Source organism: Lissotriton helveticus, chromosome 2_1 (assembly GCF_964261635.1).
Source record: "Lissotriton helveticus chromosome 2_1, aLisHel1.1, whole genome shotgun sequence".
In the NCBI taxonomy this organism is placed as follows: Eukaryota; Metazoa; Chordata; class Amphibia; order Caudata; family Salamandridae; genus Lissotriton; species Lissotriton helveticus.
This window is the reverse complement of record NC_136059.1, coordinates 1,693,408,686-1,693,429,438: the sequence shown is the minus strand read 5'-3', so window position 1 is coordinate 1,693,429,438 and position 20,753 is coordinate 1,693,408,686. Positions and strand designations below refer to the sequence as shown.

Genomic DNA, 20,753 nt, shown 5'->3' with positions numbered 1-20,753 from the left:
TTACATTTTTCATTTGCCTACCTATTTACAATCTGTACACAAGTCCTCTTCGAACCTAATTATCAAAACATAAATTAAGTGCCTGTCTGGACATTCCCATGATCATTTTATAGCCTAGTTATGTGACTTTGTGATGTGTAATGGATGAATGTAAAATTCCGTGCACATTCAAATTTTTTCTATATTGATTTTATAAGAAACACGACATCTCCATTTTGTCATTCAGTCCTGACGGGACCATCGTTTGTAATTTCCGAATCCAGAAGGCTTCTCTTTGCAAAAGTATCTTTGCATTATCCATGCCCAGTCTCTGGGGTACTATCTCAATGATTTGGAAACGAAGTTGAGCAATATTATGATTTTTTTCAATCCAATGCTGTGTGAGGGGTGACGTCAAGTTTTTATTGCGTATCCGACTTTTGTGCTCGCTGAGCCTTATCTTCATTTTTCTGTCGGTTTTACCGATGTACAACAGCCCGCATGGGCACTTAATCGAATAAACAACGTGTTCTGAGTCACAATTAGTGGTATGTCTAAGTGAAATCTTTTCACCAGTCCTGGGATGTGATAAGATATTGCCTGTGATTACATTATTACAGTTCTTGCAATTAAAGCACCTCAATGTCCCTTTATGGGCCAATTCTTGCTGTGGTAAAGTTGATGTATTAAGAAGTTCTTTAAGATTTTGCGCTCTTCTGTATGCAATGAACAAAGAAATAATGATACAAAAAGCAGACAAGGGCGGAGGCCTGGTAATTATGGATGCGACGTTTTATAGAAGAAAGGGAGATGAACACGTGAACGACACCAACACCTATGTCAAATTAAGACAAGACCCAACATCTATGATTACTCAAGGACTGGATGAAATTTTGGATAAGGCAGAAGAACTGCAATGGATAGATAACACCACGAAGCGATATCTAAGACAAATCTACCCAAGGAGACCAAAGATCTACTTTCTTCCCAAAATACACAAAGACATCAACGATCCACCTTTCAGGCCGATAGTATCAGGTTGTTCATCGATATTTGAAAATCTAGGTATTTATATTGACACACACATGCAACCGTTCATTCAAAATTGGCCCACTTATTTACAGGACACATCAGACTTCCTTAGAAGTCTGACAGAGCTGGATACAACAGGATGTATGGAATGGACTCTATGTACAATAGACGTGACAGCGTTATACACGTCTATACCGCATAAACAAGGGCTAGAAGCCATGGAGTGGGCTCTATTGAGAACAGATAAGCCTAATGAGCAGAAAATCTTGATACTTCAACTGTTGGAATTTTGTTTACTGAACAGTTATTTTTCATGGCAAGATGAGTATTACAACCAATTGACGGGGCTTCCCGGGGGCATGTATATATGCCAATGTATACATGGCAAAATTCGAACTGGATTACATCCTAGAGGATTCAACATGGCAGCAAGGTTTAATCTATTACCGACGCTACATAGATGACATCTTTTTAATTTGGAAGCGTCCCACAAGTGAACTTCTCAACAATATCAGTAGTTTAAACCTCGTGGATCCGAGAATTCAATTCACCCACAATGTAAGCAACACTACACTGCCATTTCTTGACGTTCTAGTTGAAATTAAAAACAATTCCATCGAGACTAGACTATATAAAAAGGCAACGGACAAAAATACAGCTTTACTGTACTCCAGTTTCCATCCAGCTAGTTTGATAAACAACTTGCCAGTATCGCAATTCATGCGGATTAAGCGTATCTCGTCTGATCCAGAGCAATGTGACAAGAGTTTGCAAGAACAAAAGCAAAAATACCTCGACAGGGGCTACCCAAAAAAATTACTGGAGGCACATTTAGAGAAAATTAAAACAACATCAAGGATAGAATTATTACAAAGGAAAACAAACTACAAACACCAAAATGGTTTTTGTTTCAAAGTATTCTATTGCATCTAGAGATATAAAAAGAACCATCTCAAAGAGATGGGAAATTCTATTGGCTGAAAAGGACTTTGGTACGTTATTTGAAGAACGACCGTTATTTGCATACAGAAGAGCGCAAAATCTTAAAGAACTTCTTAATACATCAACTTTACCACAGCAAGAATTGGCCCATAAAGGGACATTGAGGTGCTTTAATTGCAAGAACTGTAATAATGTAATCACAGGCAATATCTTATCACATCACATCCCAGGACTGGTGAAAAGATTTCACTTAGACATACCACTAATTGTGACTCAGAACACGTTGTTTATTCGATTAAGTGCCCATGCGGGCTGTTGTACATCGGTAAAACCGACAGAAAAATGAAGATAAGGCTCAGCGAGCACAAAAGTCGGATACGCAATAAAAACTTGACGTCACCCCTCACACAGCATTGGATTGAAAAAAATCATAATATTGCTCAACTTCGTTTCCAAATCATTGAGATAGTACCCCAGAGACTGGGCATGGATAATGCAAAGATACTTTTGCAAAGAGAAGCCTTCTGGATTCGGAAATTACAAACTATGGTCCCGTCAGGACTGAATGACAAAATGGAGATGTCGTGTTTCTTATAAAATCAATATAGAAAAAATTTGAATGTGCACGGAATTTTACATTCATCCATTACACATCACAAAGTCACATAATTAGGCTATAAAATGATCATGGGAATGTCCAGACAGGCACTTAATTTATGTTTTGATAATTAGGTTCGAAGAGGACTTGTGTACAGATTGTAAATAGGTAGGCAAATGAAAAATGTAATGTTTGTATTATGTTGAAGTTGTATGAAAATGGTTTATTTTATATGTACAAAATGATGTATTTCAGGTCGACAAAACACACACAGGTTCTTGCATTTTCAAATATCACTTTAACTCTCAATAATTCATAGATATAGACTAGAATGCACTATAATTCAGAAGCAGTATCTTCCTCCTTTCCTTTTTTCGTTTTTTCCAAATAAATGCTTTATTGAGGGAGACACAACTCTTTTATCACAAGCATAGCAGGTATGACCACAGAAATCGCTTTGAGTATATTTTCGCGATCATCCGCTTAACATGAAAATTATTTTAATTACTTGTCGTACAAAAGGACAACTTGACGTTAGTGAGCGTGGAACACAAGTCCGTTCCAAGAGTTTATTTTCGGAAATAAACCAAAAAGTCTATCGTCTATTTTCACTCTCTATTATTGTGAGAGTCAAAAAAAGCGAGGTAGGACCAAGACGCCCGCCGGAGGTTTCCTGTTAACAAACAAGGCGACGGAGGAAATATCTTGATAAGAACCATAGATTTCATAGACGGTAAGCCTCAGTTTGGCGTTTGCTCTTAGCAGTATCTCTGGATTCTCGTTTGAAACTTGCGAGGGAATTCATTAGTTTTGATTTTTTCGTTTTTAGTATTCACGAGGGAAAAACGGCAGCGAGATCGAAGTCTGCATTGTAGACTCGCAGGTAAACGAGCTTCTATTTTCACTACCTTACCGCGAAAGTATATAAACAAATATGTGTACTGATGCCAACTATTTGTTTGGTTCAGGTTGTTTTCATGTGGCAACAGGTTTCACATTTCACACAGGTGAGCCCCATGTTTCCCTTGACTTTTAAAAAACAGACATGTATTTCTGTAACGCTTGGATAATTGTGGCCAATCGGTTTCTTTGATCACTTTTTGTTTCTTGTAATGCAGAACCGCTGCCAGAATACGTTCTTGCAGGTAAAGCTTCATTACCGTTTATGAACTTATTTAAACAATAGACATTAAATAGGTTAGTATTGTGCATAAGACTGGTCCAGTTCATATACTTTTTTCGGTTTCTTCCACAGACAACTGTTTTTAATAGTTAAATAAATAGACCACAGGATACACATTGTCCCCTATGACTTAGGTAAGAGTGATTAAGTCATGGTTTTGATGATATGAAAGATTCAACACTGTTTAGCTCGCATGAATAATATTCTCCTTGTTTGTATCCTTTTCTTTTCTCATAGACCCCTGACGAAGGGGCTATTACGCCCCGAAATGCATTGGGTTGTCATTTTTAATTTGCGTTTGTAATCCTGTGTTGTGAGAAAATTGTGTCATGTATAAATTTATGTTATTGTGAAAAATATTATATCAGTTTACTAATGATATGTATGATGAATATCAGAATTAAAAATCTTTGATATCAGAAGATGATGAAATAAATAAAATGGTTTAAAGGAATACTAGCTTGCGTAGTGCGTACTAGAGTCCCAGTGGTTCACCACACTGGGCCATATACACAGATATTTTTACTTTGGCACTTCTATAGGCAGTTCCAGATAGTGGTATTGTCATAAAATTCACCCCTTGGTCAGAGGGGATAGTGTAACCACTGAAAAGAAGGTTGTCTTATTCGTCTCACTTCTTGCGTGTTACTTCTTGTGTATTTATTTTCCATAAATTTGGATCATTCAATAATCCTTTTTGCAATTAGGACCAGTAATCCATCAATATGGTCTGGTGAGCAGCGGCATACGTCCGCTGCAGTCTTTGGTGAATCATTATTGGTACAAAGAGCACTAATAATGTTGACAAGATGGCGGCCGCCAGCACCTCCACTTGAAACCCGGGGGCCGAGACGTGAAGCCGCGGTGAGCCGCGACTCCGTACTCGCAAAAAGAAAAAATATATTTTGGGCACCGGATCGCTTGGGGAAATATCTGGATGGATGCGGGCGTGCACAGATGCTGGCAGACCTGAGAACTGGCCCCTGCAAGCCACAACCGCTTCCCCGGAGTGCGCTCATGGTTGAGGCGAAAATGGCGGCGTAAGCTCCGATGTGGAGAGAGCTCTTGCAGACGCCCCCTTGGATGGCTTGCTGCGGGCGCCCGAATGAGCGGAGCAGAGGTGGAATCGAGGTGAGCGGCGACGCGGGGTTGATTGTGGCTGCTGTGAGGCTTGAATATTGAACTGTGCCTCATGTGCCTAGTTAGCCCCGCGAGCCTGACCTTAAAATGGCGGCCGCGCCGCCTTGAATAGCGGTTTTACCTGGCGCTCACGTCTCCAGCTGCGGGGCCACCCGCGTCCCCTTCTTTCATGGCCGTGACTGGGGCTGCTGGCGGAGGATAGCCCGAGGGGGAACATCGCACGGATGGCTCGGGTGAGGGTGTCTTCTGAAACTCTGCGGTGCGGGATCTTTCAACTACTCGGGTGCTGGAGTCATAACACACCTCCCCTACTTCCCAGGCTTTACTGAAAATGTGATTATCAAAACAAAATAGAAGGTGCACGCAAACAGAGTCAATTTCAGTATTGTTTTTTGTATTAATTCTTCTTTATTCAGAAAAGTTTCGTCACGCAGCATAGGCACAGCCAACGCGTTTCGTTCCTCTTTTAGCCTTGGGAACTTCGTCAGGGCAATTTATTATAAAGTTCAAGAGCTGAAGTACGAACTCAGTTTGGACCGCGGCTCGGCGTGATAAGCTGTACCAGCATATAGTGTTCTCCTTTGAAAAGTGACTATCACGTCTCCGCTGGTTGTCGGTTCAAATGGCTCTGTTTAATGCGGTAAATGCAAGTTTCCAAAACATTAGTCGTCAATGGATCCGATCAGTTAAATCACAAAAAGGAATTGAGTCAATATTATCAATTATGGATCCTGAGTCGCATGTGGTCGTATTCCCACGCCGAGGTCCCCCGAGGTTAGGGAAGTATAAGACTTCTCCAATCCAGTAGGAGGAGAAGAATTACGGGACGCCGAACCTGTGGTATGGTGTCGGTTCCGATTTCTTCAGCAAGCGTGGCTGAACGCCGAGCCGCGGTCCAAACTGAGTTCGTACTTCAGCTCTTGAACTTTATAATAAATTGCCCTGATGAAGTTCCCAAGGCTAAAAGAGGAACGAAACGCGTTGGCTGTGCCTATGCTGCGTGACGAAACTTTTCTGAATAAAGAAGAATTAATACAAAAAACAATACTGAAATTGACTCTGTTTGCGTGCACCTTCTATTTTGTTTTGATAATTGGATTATTTACGCATCCTACGGCAGCGGATGCTAGAAGAGTGTGCACCACTAACATTTGGGAACAAAATGATCCGTAGTGCTTGACCTGGTCTGCTGCCCTGGTCCTTTTGTCCTATTTTACTGAAAATGTGATCCTGTACTCCCAAGGCCCTTCGGTGAGTATCAACATCTGGGGATCACATATTGTCTTCTCCTCACACGCACTGCATAATCCACCTCTGCCCCCTGGAGAGACCACCACAGTACCTTTGCCTTCGGGTACGCAGGTTTTGACAACGTTCACTACCGAGCACAAGCCGTCTGACCTCAACTTATCCCTGACGCTAGGCCTTCCATATTCACGTGCCGCGACGGTCTGCTGCCTTAAATTTAGTGCTAATCTACCATCGCAGTCCCAAACGCTCTGGGGGCTGATCCATATGTCGCCTAAGTAGGCGACGGGCTAGTCTTTAAACAAGGTCTCTGACTTCTTACCGAATTCTGAAAAACTATCTACACTTCGATGAGACACAGGCGCAGCAACAATGACCCTCAAAAAGCGGATCGCCTGAACATGCTCAAGGACTACAAAGCCGAACTACGCAGTAACATCAGTTGCGACATCAAATCCTCAATGGATCATCTACGTTCGGCCTGGTCGGAGCGGTGTCGTCCCTGCAGCAAGATGTGGATTCGGTGGGCACCAGGGTCCTTGACCTCGTGACGCAACACCAGGACCGCGATCTATAGCCCACCAGATCCATGGGAACTTCCTACCTTTCTGCCTTCACCTGTCCTGGCCCTAATCCCCACCCTGTCTATCTGTGAATTTTTCCCTCGTCATTTGAGATCTAGCTACTTTGTCCGATGTCCGATGCCCGATGCCCGATGGAGCTACCTGGTTTAGCTATAGGGGAGACAGGTCGGGGATTCCCTCCTTGGACTTCACCTACCCAGTCGGTCTTCAGCCAAACTTCCTTTCGTCTCTCCTGTCGTCTCTTCCCGCATCCTCCCTCTATTTTTGTCTCTCCTTTCTCTCCTCTCCCAATGTATGGAGACGGAACTATTTTGTTGAATACCCGATGGAGCTACCTGGTTTAGCTATAGGGAAGATGGACCGTGGACTCCCTCCTTGGTCATCACCTACCCAGTCGGCCGTTAGACAGACCTAATTTCGTCCCCCTCCCCTCTACGCTACATTTATTTTGCCCTCCATGTTCCTTTAATTGCTTTTCCCATTGAGACCAAGCTATTTGGCCAATGCCCGGTGGAGCTACCTGATAGCTATAGAGGAGATGGGTTTTGAGACTTCCCCTCGACCGTCACCTACCCAGCCAGACTTTGGACAGACTTTCCTTTCGTCTCTCTGCTGTATCTCCCTCCTATCCCTTTACCCTTCCCCTCTACACTTCAATTATCTCATCTTCTATGTCTCTTGCAATTGTTTGTCTAGCAACTGATGAAAATTGGAACTGATGTAATCTTGTAATTGTATTTTTTGTGGAACCTCATGTAAAGCGCTCCGATACCTCCGGGTCTAGCCAGCGCTATATAAAACTCTTGAATAAATAAATAAATAAAGATCGACAATGGCAATCCTTTACTAACAGGACTCTCCAATACCCAATCATAGCTATCAAAAGGGTACAGCACTTTGCAGCTTACCTGAGGAAGGAATGAAAATGGAAAGAAAAAAACTTTGTATACTGCAAGATCAGTTCTACTGTTTCTAGTCACGGTGAAGAGCTCAGGCCTTCACTGTAGGAAACTGGGATTTTGTTCGAGTTATCCCCCCACTTTTTTCCCCGTTTTTACCTACTAGATGCTGAGTTTCGACTCCGACAGTGCACGAAGGCCTGCTAACCAGACCGCAGTGCCAGTGCTCCTTCCCCAAAACAAAGTGTTGTCCAATTGTGCTACAATTGGCAAAGTCCTTTATACCCCAGTAAGTCCCTAGTAAGTAGTACTCCAGGTACATAGGGCAAGAGTGCTAAAGAGGGTCCCAAAGGGCGGCAGCATATTTTATGCCACCCTAAGGGACCCACACACTCAAGTCGCTGTTAAGTGCCAGAATGCAGTACATTTTATTTATCTGAAGTCTAGGAGATTGGTCCCTTAAGTTGCAGTGAAGTACCTGTATGCAGTGTATGTCTTTACTCCATAGGAAAGCATTACAGCTTCAGAAATTGCACGGTGTCCATTTTTAGAAACTGTAAAAATTCAGACCTCGAAAAAGTACTTAATTGATTCCGATGATCTTGGTACCTAAATTCACATAAAAGTATATGTTATTTTTATAAATTGGTGTCGGATTTCTTTGAGTGTGGTCTCACTTACTGCTGCAATAAATGCTTAGCACTACCCTTTGATATGCCGAAATGCTCGCCCATACTACCACAAAGGAGAGCAATGGGGTGTTATTTGTGCCTTTGTAATTCCTTCGGTGTGTGCCTGGACTCTTTACACAATGTACCTCTTTTTGGTCCACTTTAAAAAGAGCCCACTTCCTTCATTTTCCATTAACTTGTCAGCAAACTCAAGTGAACCACATTAACATACACATACTCTAACGCCAATGTCCCAGATAGGATGGAAGCAAGCGACCCCAGTTACTGAAGACTGCACAGACTGACAGATGGATGGAGCCTGCTGGCCTTTCTCCTCCTTGGTGTACAAGTACAAAGACCCCGGTCATCAACTAAGCTGCCAGTCCAATAACAGACTCATTAGCATGGACGGGCAGTGCTGAAGGGTGCTCAAAAAGAAGGATGAACTTTGGGTGCCCTCTCGACCTCAGAGCCTAGCTGTGATGCCTTAAAGTTAGCTAATGGGAGAACTCTCAATAAGCTCTCATGATTGAAAAGCCAACTGGAAGAGGAGCTTCCGGAAACACACAACTTCATAAAGCCAGGCAGAAGACTTTCATCCTAATAAAAGCCATAAATTGCTTCTCCACACTCGGTCTATAGGCCTTCGAATGCATGAGAGAGCATAAGACACAGAATTCTTTTTCATGTTATGTGCTGACAATACACAATACCCAGAATGAATGCGCATCACACACAAACATCTCTCTCCTGCATTCTTTGAAAAGTACAAGATCTGAAGATTTGGAATGGACAACAACCAAAGGCTTAACAAGCTTCGGATCCAGGTGTTTGTTCTGCACAGGAAACCAATTAATGAGGTAATTGGCATAGTTTATCATGCAGCCACAATCTCATTCACAGCTGTGATGTCTGTTCGATCTGTGGCTGGCCCTGCATCCGATTCACCTAGCACCTGCTAGGTGAGTTCCTAGAAAAAAAGAAATCCATATCCAATCTCTCACCTGGAGGTACTACATGAAGAATTTGCTGAAAAGATCATACAATAGAAACTGCCTTTTTAATATCAGTGGTAATAGTAGATGGTCCCTCCGAACCCACTTTTGTCCATCACAAAATAATTCATATTGGATGAAACATCCATGCCCTGTAGTAGGAGAACTGGAGGCACCTGGAAGCACTGAAATTCAAAGTACAACACCCAGTAATCTTTCTCAGGGTGAACCCTCAAAATGTGAGCTCTCGACCAATTATGTTTCCCCACGCTCGACAGTTTGTGTGCTTTTGGTAAAGTGAAATCAAGACAAGAATCTCTTGTTTAACTATTGAATGCTGCAGGACCCCTTCCCTCAAGAATTACACAACACTACTTTGAAATTTTGCATAATTGGAGGTCCCGTGGTCCACTTCACAGCCATGTTCAGTACTATGTAAACTAACTGAACTGATACATTATACACCAAAAAACAATAAAATGAAATATTGTTACTTACACTATGCAAATATGGTGAACAAACTGCAGAGTCAATGCTCTTAACTTGGCATTCGAATTCCCACCGAAAAGACCATCGTACACCACCTATAAACGAGAGAAAATACTAGATAACTACTCAATCCTTTTGAAAAGCATTAAACCCTTATATGAAGAGTCTCATCTCCTTTTAAAGAATTTCACACTATTTTAAAAATGGCATAAGCATCACCTTAACTAAAGTGTCGACCACTGTCGTTCTAATGGTTATTCTCTATTTTCTATTAAACATATTATACCTTATGAGTTCCCAGGACTTGAGAAGACAGACAATCCAACTCTGCATGTTTTGCACGCAAGCATTACGTTTGCAAGGCTGAGACTGTGAAAAGCTAATTCAAGATACATTTTGTGTTTAGATACAATAGAATTTTTACTACAAAAAGTACAACGTTAGCATGTAACTCAGAGCTTACTACATGTCCAGTGTGGAATCTCAAGAAAAAGTTAAAGGCATTCATCATAAAATGAATGCTGGCAACATGGGAAGGGAAGGAAGTGAAAGAAGGGGTGCATTTTAGGCAAGCACACTCGGTCCAAAGGAAAAAAGGCAGGCAGAGATTGCACCGGAATTTAGAAATGTTATTTGGCATAGGTTTAGCACGCAATTGCCACTAGGATGGAATCATGCCATCCCAATTTGCATTTCCCATGAAGTGTTTTACTTTGGGTCCCCTAACTTCGTAGGCAATAACCATGTCAGGTGGCCAGCGGAAATTGTTGAGAGCTAAATGTATTCTTCTTGAAATCCCTTCATTCACAAGGACACTCAAATGCTTCTGAAAGAGTGACCCAGGGTTGTGAACCTCTTCCCACTGGACATTAGGACACCATCATTTAACGAAACAGACAAAAACTAATAAAAGTATGTTTGAACGCCCAGTCACTTGCTGAGTATCTGAAAGTTGGCATTTGTTACTAAGAATTGAAAAGATTCCACATTATTTAACATTCTTAGGCTCTTTATAGCAAGTCACCCTATTTATTTATTTATAAAGGTGTATATGTTCTCCTCATGTACCTATATTACATACAACAGTCATAACATTTTACTTTTTAATTAAATAGGTGTGGGAAGTTGAACTTGTATTATTTCTTGACCGTAATATTTATTTGGTATTGTTGTACATGTATCAAGCATTTTTCTCAGAAAATGGTATTGCTGTTTGTGTCAAGATACCAAGGGTCAGGTATGATAAGAGGATATAATCAATATTAGTACCTGCACCAATACACGTACGGTTAAAAGGAACTGTGACAATTTATTAGCAAAAACAAAAATATTATTTAAACATCAAATCATTCCACTTGGCCCTGTATACATTATGGGTAAAATGGGATTGATCCTTAGCATGTAATCCACCATACCACAAACCATTTTGAGTGGCTACTGATATAAATAAACATTAAAATTGCCACACTGAAGAACAAAAACCTCTTTCGCTTCGAGGCAACATATAGTTTCAAGTCCATGATCCAGTTGAGAAAGTACATTAAGTATATCGCACGAAAATGCATTATTATAAAAGCTAACAAGAACAAAACTAAACTTATAAGAAGTTGCGGGGCGCTAGAGGGTGCACAGCGGTATGGCTGCCTCCTGAGACAGCTCCGCCGGCCAGGTTCGAGACGCGATGTTAAAATGCGTCTAGCAGGCTCAGAATCTGAGCCAGATAGTGGAAACGTGTGTCGGAAGGTGCCGGCACTGCCCTGAGCAGTAACCTACGTCTATTCCCACGCTGCTACTGCTGAAAAACTGCGTTGGAAGCAGAGCGCAAGTGGGACTCGTATCCAACAAGATGGCGGCGCCCTGTGGCAGTGAAGAGCAGACGCACTACTGAGTGATCGGGAGGTGAGACGAGGAGTGTGCGCATGGTTTCCGCCTCGCTCGCTTGGGCCATGGCGGAGCACTGATTTTCACTGTGCCCTGAGACATCGGCTGCTATATCGTGGGACCCGCATGCTGGATGCAAAGCGAGCCGCGAGACATCGGCACAAAATAGCGGCTACCACGGCTGGCGCCGTAAGTTACTGCCCGCGCGGCGACATGGAGCTAATTGGAGCGCGGCTGGTACTGTGCAATGCCTGTGATTAAGTGCCAAATCGCTCAATTCATTGCTGGAGCCCGGATGGACATGTCGGTCCGGCTGGGCTCAATATATGCACATGTTTATGCCTGCTTAAGATGCGATCACCAGACCTGTGGGACCCGTAAATATATGATGAGGTACATGCGACTGGGGAGCTGAACCGGAGAGTGCGTTACCGCCTGTCCTGGCACGATGTGACAGTGTACCCATCCATGAAACCGACGCTGGAGCTGTCCTAAACATCTTTGACGGTGCTGTGTAAGGCCTACACTAGCTGAAATCTCTTTCCCGAGGGGGCTTAGCGCAACGAGATCGACGCGACTAACAAGGTGCGTGCTGTGATAGAATCCCTGTGCTCCATATTTCACGTTGGCAGATATCGCCTACAGTCAGGGACCCTGGTGTGCGCCATCGGACGTGTGCTTTGCCTGTATGGTGAGGGGCGCTCTCACTACAGGCCCACGCTGCTGCGGATGTGACGCCGCCCTGTCCCGAACCTCATGTGTGATCTGTAGACAACTGGTGGAGGTGCGGTGTTTTGGGCAGCTGAAAGGGTGTGCTGGCGGGGGATCGCACTGCGGTACACCGCACATAGCGGGTTTTGGAACTCTCATCTTTAGTTCCCTTGAGGCCAATTAGCGACAGCATGGGGAAGCCAGACTAACAGCAGGCCAAGCTAACATTCAACACCCAAAAAAGTGCTAGAGGGGCAACAGCACATTCTGATACCGAACTTGACAACGACACAGAGGGGACTAATAGCATGGCACAAGCACTGAAAGCCATACAGAAAAGTTTACAAGATGTACACAGGAAGTTAGACAATTACCCAGAGAGTTGACAACATGGCGGCGAAATTGGATAAACACGGTGAACGCCTTGTTGAAGCTGAAGCTCGAATTTCTGCAGTGGAGGATGAGTCACATACTACAACTCAGAAATGCACAGATATGGATAGACTCTTGGATGTTATAAAAATTGAGGCGGAGGATTTGGAAGCGAGATCCCGGCGCAATAACATCAGGATCGCAGAAATTCCGGAATCTACAAACACAGGGAAGATTGAAAACTATGTGGAGGACCTGATCCGTAACATCTTTGGTACAGAACACCTCTCATCAGTATTGCTGGTAGAATGCGCACACAGGTCCCTAGCCCCAAGACCAAAGCCAGGAGCAACACCACAACCTATTGTCGCTCGCCTCCTTAATTATAGGGACCGTGATGTCATTTTGAGGTTGGCCCACGAGAAACAACAAATCAATTATCAGGGAAACACGCTAGAGTTTTATCCAGATGTCACCATGACTGTCGAGCTAGAGCGTAAAGATTTTCCCCCGGCAAAAAAGAAGCTCCGTGAATTAGGAATAGAGTACGCAATGCTTTACCCAGCTCGACTGAAAGTAACGAAAGATGGCCGATCCGCGATTCTCCAAACTCCGAAAGCAGCGCAGGAATTTATCAAGAAACTAAGCCAAAGATGTCGAGAACAGAATCACGCTGAGCAGAACCAAGACTCGGACTAAGCACCACTCGGGAGGGCGAGATGTCCGTGCTTCTACTCGTCGCAGCCTGGTAAGCCACATTCAACCAAATATTGTGGTGGGAGACTATGTTGGCATGAATGCACGGAACTGTAAAATCCCCCGTGAGGCCCAACTGAAGACCCCCTGGATGGCATTGGGCGCTGCTGTACCTTCTTTGACTAAACTATTACAAAATGATGCCTATGGTAACAATTCTAGAAACATTTATTAAGACAGGTACCACAAATTAACTGTCTTCAGTTTTGTAAACCTACTTCATGAATTAATCAAAATATCGCTCTATCTTGCTTTATCCATTTGCTATCTAATCAAAAATTCAAATAAGGCAAATCTTGGTTTCATAACTTGTTTTAGTAAACCAAATTTTTGTAGAAAAGTAAATTTTCTCTTTTCTCTTCTTTGACTGGCATAATCCCAAACACTGGGTATTTACAGCGGCTCCTGATTGGCAGATGGTGCCCGGAGTCCCGTATAGGGCTACCACCTACATGAGATAGCAGGACTTCGATTATACGGAATTAGCCCTGTCTCTAACTGGGCTGATTGACAAGGCGTACTTGTGCAGACTCACTGTGTCAGCGGACATCTGTCGATGTGTATGTGAAACACTGTTCTACAGATAGCAAGCGACTCCCTAGACTAATCTCCGAGGCCTTGGGGGGGGGGGGGGCTAGCGCCTGGGCATGGCTGGGAGGATTGCTGCCTTGTGTATCGCTTCAAGCATTGAAATTGGAATTTCCGTAAATGTGTACTCTGTATGGTGATGGGAGGGAAGTTCAATACTGGCATGTTATATATGCTTCGTAGAGTTATCTGCATACCCTGTGGCTCACTTCTTATTTCATAGGTATTACTTACACTGCATAACTATTGTAAACCTGGCCACATCCACTATGTTGGATGCAGATGTGTGCACTTGGTGGACCCCCCACGAGGGAGCTCACCAAACGAAGTTCAATTTGGTCTAGTTTTGTTGCAGGGTTGTCTCTTTGGCATAATTGGGATGCTGAAGTGGGTGGTGGGAGGGATGGTTGGAGTTGGGGAACGTTTTACAGATTACTGCACATGAGAAACATCGCTGAAATCCAGAGTGACATTCCAATGTGCAATACTATTATCATGTATTTCGTAAACGATAGTTATGTATGCTGTAAACGATGCAATAGGTCACAACAGATGTTCAAAGATTGTAATGACTGCTGAGAAACTACAGCCCAAACACTTACATTTATTGTCTTGGAATATTAGAGGTCTCAACAACCCGAAAAATACGTCAAATCATAGCTTACTATGTCAGACTGCAGATCGACATTGCATTCCTACAGGAAACGCACATTGCCCCGAACACGACTAATCACATTGGGCACAGGTGGGCAGAGTCAATACATGGTTCTGCATATTCCTCTTATTGTAGAGGGTCCTCATATTGATTAGGAGGGGTTTAAATTTCCATGTGGATGACAGCTACACAGACAATGAGGGGCGCTATGTGGCGGTAACGGGGACATTAAGAGGACAAAGACTCACTTTAATAAACACATGAGGTCCGAACATAGACGACCCTGATTTCTATCACTGCATATGGCAAAAGATCAATGAACTACCAGATGTCCCGTTGATTTTGGGGGGCTGGGGATGGACTTCAATATCGCTCTAAACCAGTGTTTCCCAAACTGTGGTCCGCGGACCCCCAGGGGTCCGTGACCCATTCCCAGGGGGTCCATAGGCAACAGTTTTAAAAGCACAGAAACATTTCTTGTGTAAATAGCAGCTTTCCAGCAACAATAAAAGTGTCAAGATAAAGCCAGTGATTAATGTACCTCCTGGAGAGCGAGGAGAGTTTTGTTCAGTGGCAGCTTTGACTTAACTAATGTAGCACAGAGGGTTAATGTGCCTACTGCAAAGAACGTGTAACATGCATCTTAAAAAGCAGCATTTTATGTGCCTAGGTTCGTGGTTACTGCTTTTATCACAGAGATTCCTTTATTACTGTGCACTTCATAAGTGACAATCGTAATCTAGCAGAGGGACCTATAAACAGTCATTAAAGAGCTGCTTGCAAACTGCATGGTACCAGTTAGTAACTTATATTTTGTCCAGTTATTCATTATCCTGATGCTGCTAAAAAGATATATTTGGATGGAAATACATTTTTAATGTTAAAGTCAATGCTAGCCACTGTGTTATGCTCTGAATCCTGAGTTTGTGCTTTTCCAGACCAAGCACTCTTTAAACATTTTATATACACACTGATTTACATGTATGATTCAATGTCTCTATATTTGTGTGATGTAAAGTGCTCTGACATCCTACAATGGTATGAGAGATGCTATAAGACAAATGAAATACATGTGACAGAGGAGCTATTACTTCAATATAAAATACTAAGGGCCAGATGTACGATCTGTTTTTATATGCACGAACGGGTTCGCGAACCCGTTTGCGCATGCAAAAACACATTGGGCCATGTACATAGCCTATTTCGCGAGTCGCAATTTGTTTGCGACTCTCTAAATAGGTTTTGCAACTTGCTATTTGGAGGGGAAATTCCCTTCCAAATAGCGAGTCTCAAAACCATGTACAAATGTTTTGCGGTCGCAAAACAGTCACAATTCCCACCTACTTCAAGTAGATGGTAATGCATTCGCAAATGGTAAGTGGTCCCCAGGGGACCCCTTCCCCTTTGCAAATGCTTGCAAAAGTATTTTTAAGGTCAGGCAGTGGTCCCAGGGACCTCTGCCTGCCCTTAGAAAATGAAACGAAAATGTTTCATTAAAATTATTATTATTTTTTTTTAAATGCATGGTAAACAGGCTGCATTTTTTTTTTAAACTGCTTTATTTAAAAGCAGTCCGAGACATGGTGGCCTGCAGAGCCCAGCTGGGAGGGCTGGCATTCCCAATGGGCTCGCAAATTGCGAGAGGCTCATTAATATTAATGAACCTCGCAATTTTCGACCCCATTGGGAATCCCAAACAGTGTTAAACAAATTGTTGTACATTTCATTTAGTGACTCGCAATTTGCCACTCGCAATGTGTCGCCAATTGCGATGCGCTAAATGAAATGGTCGTACATCTGGCCCCAAAATCCTTAGTACTTTTGAGTATTTGTTTTGTGTGCACACGTGTGTATTTTTTTCGAATTACTGTTTTAATGCTTGAAATTTAACTCATACAAATTGCTTGGGGGTCCCCGGCTTCCAGTGGTGACTCAATAGGGGTCCTCAGGAGTCAAAAGTTTGGGAACCACTGCTCTAAACGATGCATTGGACAGATCTGGTGCATCGGTAGCACCCCACAAACGTGCACTAGACAAACTGAAAGATATTATAGCAGACAGGCAGCTCATTGACCTCTGGAGAACGAGACACCCTGCACACCTGGAGGCCACATACACGACAGTTGCACACAATAGTTGGTCTCGTATAGATTATTGGCTGGGTACTACGGACATATCGTTATGGACAAAGTCCGTGTCACACTTACCCAGAACACGGTCTGATCATAATCCGGTATTACATACCATCACTATACCACATTATGTACCCCACCCGTATAGCTGGAGGTTCAAGAAGAAAGCGTTACTTGACTCAGTATACACCGACACAATTAGCAGTGCCATTGCCGAGTACTTTGAGCTAAATGCGCCCACCTCGGAAGATCCAGGGTTGTTATGGAAAGCTTTCAAAGCTACAATTAGAGGGGTCTGCTTAAATACCAATGCTGGTATTCTAAAAGATATACGGCGACAGCTCTCTCTTCACGAGGACAGGCTAAGTGCCTTAGAACGCGAGTACGAAGAAACAAGTGACACAAAACTTTTAGGGGACATTAGAGCTACACTGACAGAATTATCAAACATACGCAGACGACGAACTCAGATATGTTACTAAACGCCAAGTGGCGAGATCTTACGGGGAAAGTGGTAGGCCAGGCAGCACATTGGCAGCTAAAATATGCGCAGGATGCCCACCACAAGCAATTCGAGCAATCAGAGATACACAGGGTATATTGAAAGAATTTATGTCCACTTACGGAGAGCTATATGCCGCACGGCCCACCGCCTCTCCAGAGGACATCATGCACTATCTGGAAGACGTAGCGATAGCATGGCTGTCTGATGCGCAAAAAGAGTATCTATCCTTGCTGATCACCGTAGAGGAGGTAACTGCAGTTATTAAATCACTTCCCAAAGGGAAAGCACCAGGCCCTGATGGGTTCACATGCAAATTTTATAAATCCTTTGCGGATCTAGTGGCACCGCACCTGGTGGCAATCTACGGGGATGCTCACGATAAATTAATACTACTGCAAACATTGAGAGAAGCCCTGTTGATAGCTCTGTTGAAGCCCAATAAAGATCCGGAATATTGTGACTCTTTTAGGCCATTGTCCCTCATTAATGTGGACACGAAAATTCTGTCTAAACTGTTGGCCACCAGATTGCAGCCGCTGATGCCGAACTTGATCCTACGCGATCAATCGGGGTTTATTCCATCAAGGTCAACGGCACAAAATACCAGAACACTTTTTGCGTTATCACATTATTTGATCCCCAGCACCAAGGCTGCTGCGATCTTACTAGACGCGGCTAAAGCCCTTGATTCTATAGCATGGCCGTATCTACATACGATTCTGCGGAGCATGGGCTTCCCCCCCCATGTTTCTACAATGGGTTCAGGTGTTTTACACGGCGCGGACAGCGCGCATAAAAATCAACAAATATATATCCGACACCATATCTATGTACGGGGGACACGGCAAGGTTGCCCTCTGTCCCCCCTGCTGTTTGCTATAGCGCTTGAACCACTGGCCTGTAACATAAGACAGGGACATCACTACTCAGCGCTTCAGTTCCCACAAAGACCTTTGCACATATCGTTATACGCTGACAATATGTTATATGTCAGAGACCCCGCGCAACATTTAAACCCACTGAGGGAGTATATCAAATTTGGGCAACAGTCTGGACTTATCAACTGGTCTAAATCACTAATTATACCACTAACAGATACCACCCAACAGCACCAGACAGACTACCCGCTAGAGTGGCAATCAGAACCCGTGAAATATCTGGGTGTCTGGTACCACCGGGACCCAGAAGTAGTGAGTCGCACAAATTATGGCAGGGCTGTCAGTGAGTTGGAAGAGAAAATAGAGAGATGGATTCAATTGCCGCTCTCGCTAGCTGATCGTTTAGCCATTGTGAAAATGGTTATTCTGCCAAAACATCTCTATCTTTTTTATAATATCCCGATTAAACCACCTATGGCGGTGTTTCGTAGAATCACTACTATGACACTACGTCTGATATGGGCTGTTGAACAGGCCCGGGTTGAACTGCGCACATTAACGCTACCCTACTCACAAGGTGGGTTTAGAGTCCCTGATTTCTTGTTATATTATCTATGCGCACAAGCACAATACGCCCATTTTTGGTATCGCAAAGTCCCTTACCTCACCCATGTTGCAATTGAGGAAAGGGATGCACTACCGATCCCGCTGACTGCAATCATAACGCATCGCAGACCCCCACTTCATAACCAAGATATTAACACTATAGACACAACGAACAATGCTTGGCACATAATGGGCCGCAAGGCACATAAACTGCCGCTATACGCTTCTGCGCTCCCACTACATTACCATTCGGAGCCATCAGTGACCCAAGAAGAAGTGGGTATGTGGCTACTCAGGCAAGTGGGCATTGACACCATGGGTGACCTATATTGCAACGGGTTGTTTAAAACGTTGGATGACCTTTCATTCATCAGCAATCAAACACTATTGTTTAAGTTTACATATCACAGATTACAGGGGGCTATAAAGAAACTGTACTCCTCTTACCCGGCAGAACCGCAGCAATTGTCAGCACTACAATTACTACTCACCACTTCCACCCCTAAACATATGGTATCCAAATTATATGTTCAATTGCAGGAAGCTATAGCAGACACTACGCAAAAAGAACTGGAGAAATGGAATGAATGTCTAGACACTCCTTTGACAGACCAAGAATGGGCCACGACTCGAGCAATGACGGGCTTACTGACACCTAATGGGAACTTGCGTATATTGCATTTCAAATATCTTCACCAGACCTACTACACACCTGCACGACTTTGCAAGTATGGCCTACATATGGATTCCAAGTGTCAACGTTGCAACGCTGAGAACGCAGGTTTTATACACCTTGCATGGTCCTGTACAGGGGTAGCGGATTATTGGTTGAAGGGGAAGCAAATGTTGGGCAGCATGGTAGACACAACTATTGAATGTAATGTTCGTACATATCTGTTAGAACCTGGTCTCAGAAGTCCGTGCTATTAAGCGCAAGGTTTGTGCAATTGCTTTACTCCTGGCTAAACGTAGGATATCATTGGGCTGGGGTAGCAGTAATGCACCAAGGATCAAACACTGGATTCAAGATTTGGTGTATTGCAAGGACACCCTGCAGACTTATGAGGAAGAGCTACCTGGGGGTCTAGACCTCGAGATTACTGGAAATATTTCATAGAATACTTGAAAACACAAGACGTTGACTAATTGTATGTATCAGCTACACTACTGTTATTTATTGCTATGTATAATGCTGTATAGTCACGCATGGACTATAGATGTTGTTGTGCAACGGTCTGTATGTTAATTTCTGTTTGAAATGATATGTCTTCTGAAATGCCAATAAACAAACTATAAAAAAAAAAACTTAAGAAGTTTTTATCATAATATTTTGATAATAGAGGGAATCAGTAACTGATTTCCAAACGGAGGCAGACAAATTTGAAATATAAATGACCCAACCCCTTTCCCTCTGCCAGCCGGAGAAGGTTCAACCTTTGTTTGGATTGTTACCAATTAATAGGAAAACACTCTGTTGCCCTGAAAACACACGATAAAAGATTTGGAAATAAAATCATACTGATCCGTAATATGAACTTTGAAGTGTAATCCTACCACATTCCAAAATACAATTCTACATGGAAGTTAACGCAAAGGGTATCAGGCTCTAACTTTAGAGTTGGGCGATAGCCCAAGGCAATCAGATGAAAGGGCGTTTGAGACCACAAAAATCCATCAACGGAACCACCCATCTCCACACTCTCACTGTGTCAATCCACACCTTCCAATGAAGCCAGTGGTGCAAAACGGTTGTAGCCTGAAACCCCTGGATACACTCCATCCGACTGGCCGAGGAGGTACAATAGAGGGAGGTCATATGCATCTGTTAAATGCCTCCAGGCGACTGAAATAACCAAGAGGTATAGAAGTGATCTGATGGGGAGAAATATCTGGTGCTCAGGTTTTATGT

At 43.3% G+C, this 20,753-nt stretch overlaps 1 protein-coding gene across 2 annotated transcripts in view; it reads right to left on the bottom strand.

Moving 5' to 3' along the window:
• ECPAS (Ecm29 proteasome adaptor and scaffold) overlaps window positions 1–20,753 on the bottom strand; it is a 709,962-nt gene that overhangs the window by 599,500 nt on the left and 89,709 nt on the right. For both annotated transcript variants that reach the window (XM_078676653.1, XM_078676652.1), the window contains exon 10: window positions 9,770–9,855. In XM_078676653.1, the coding sequence (XP_078532779.1) occupies window positions 9,770–9,855 (86 nt within the window). The remainder of the gene's footprint in view (window positions 1–9,769; window positions 9,856–20,753) is intronic.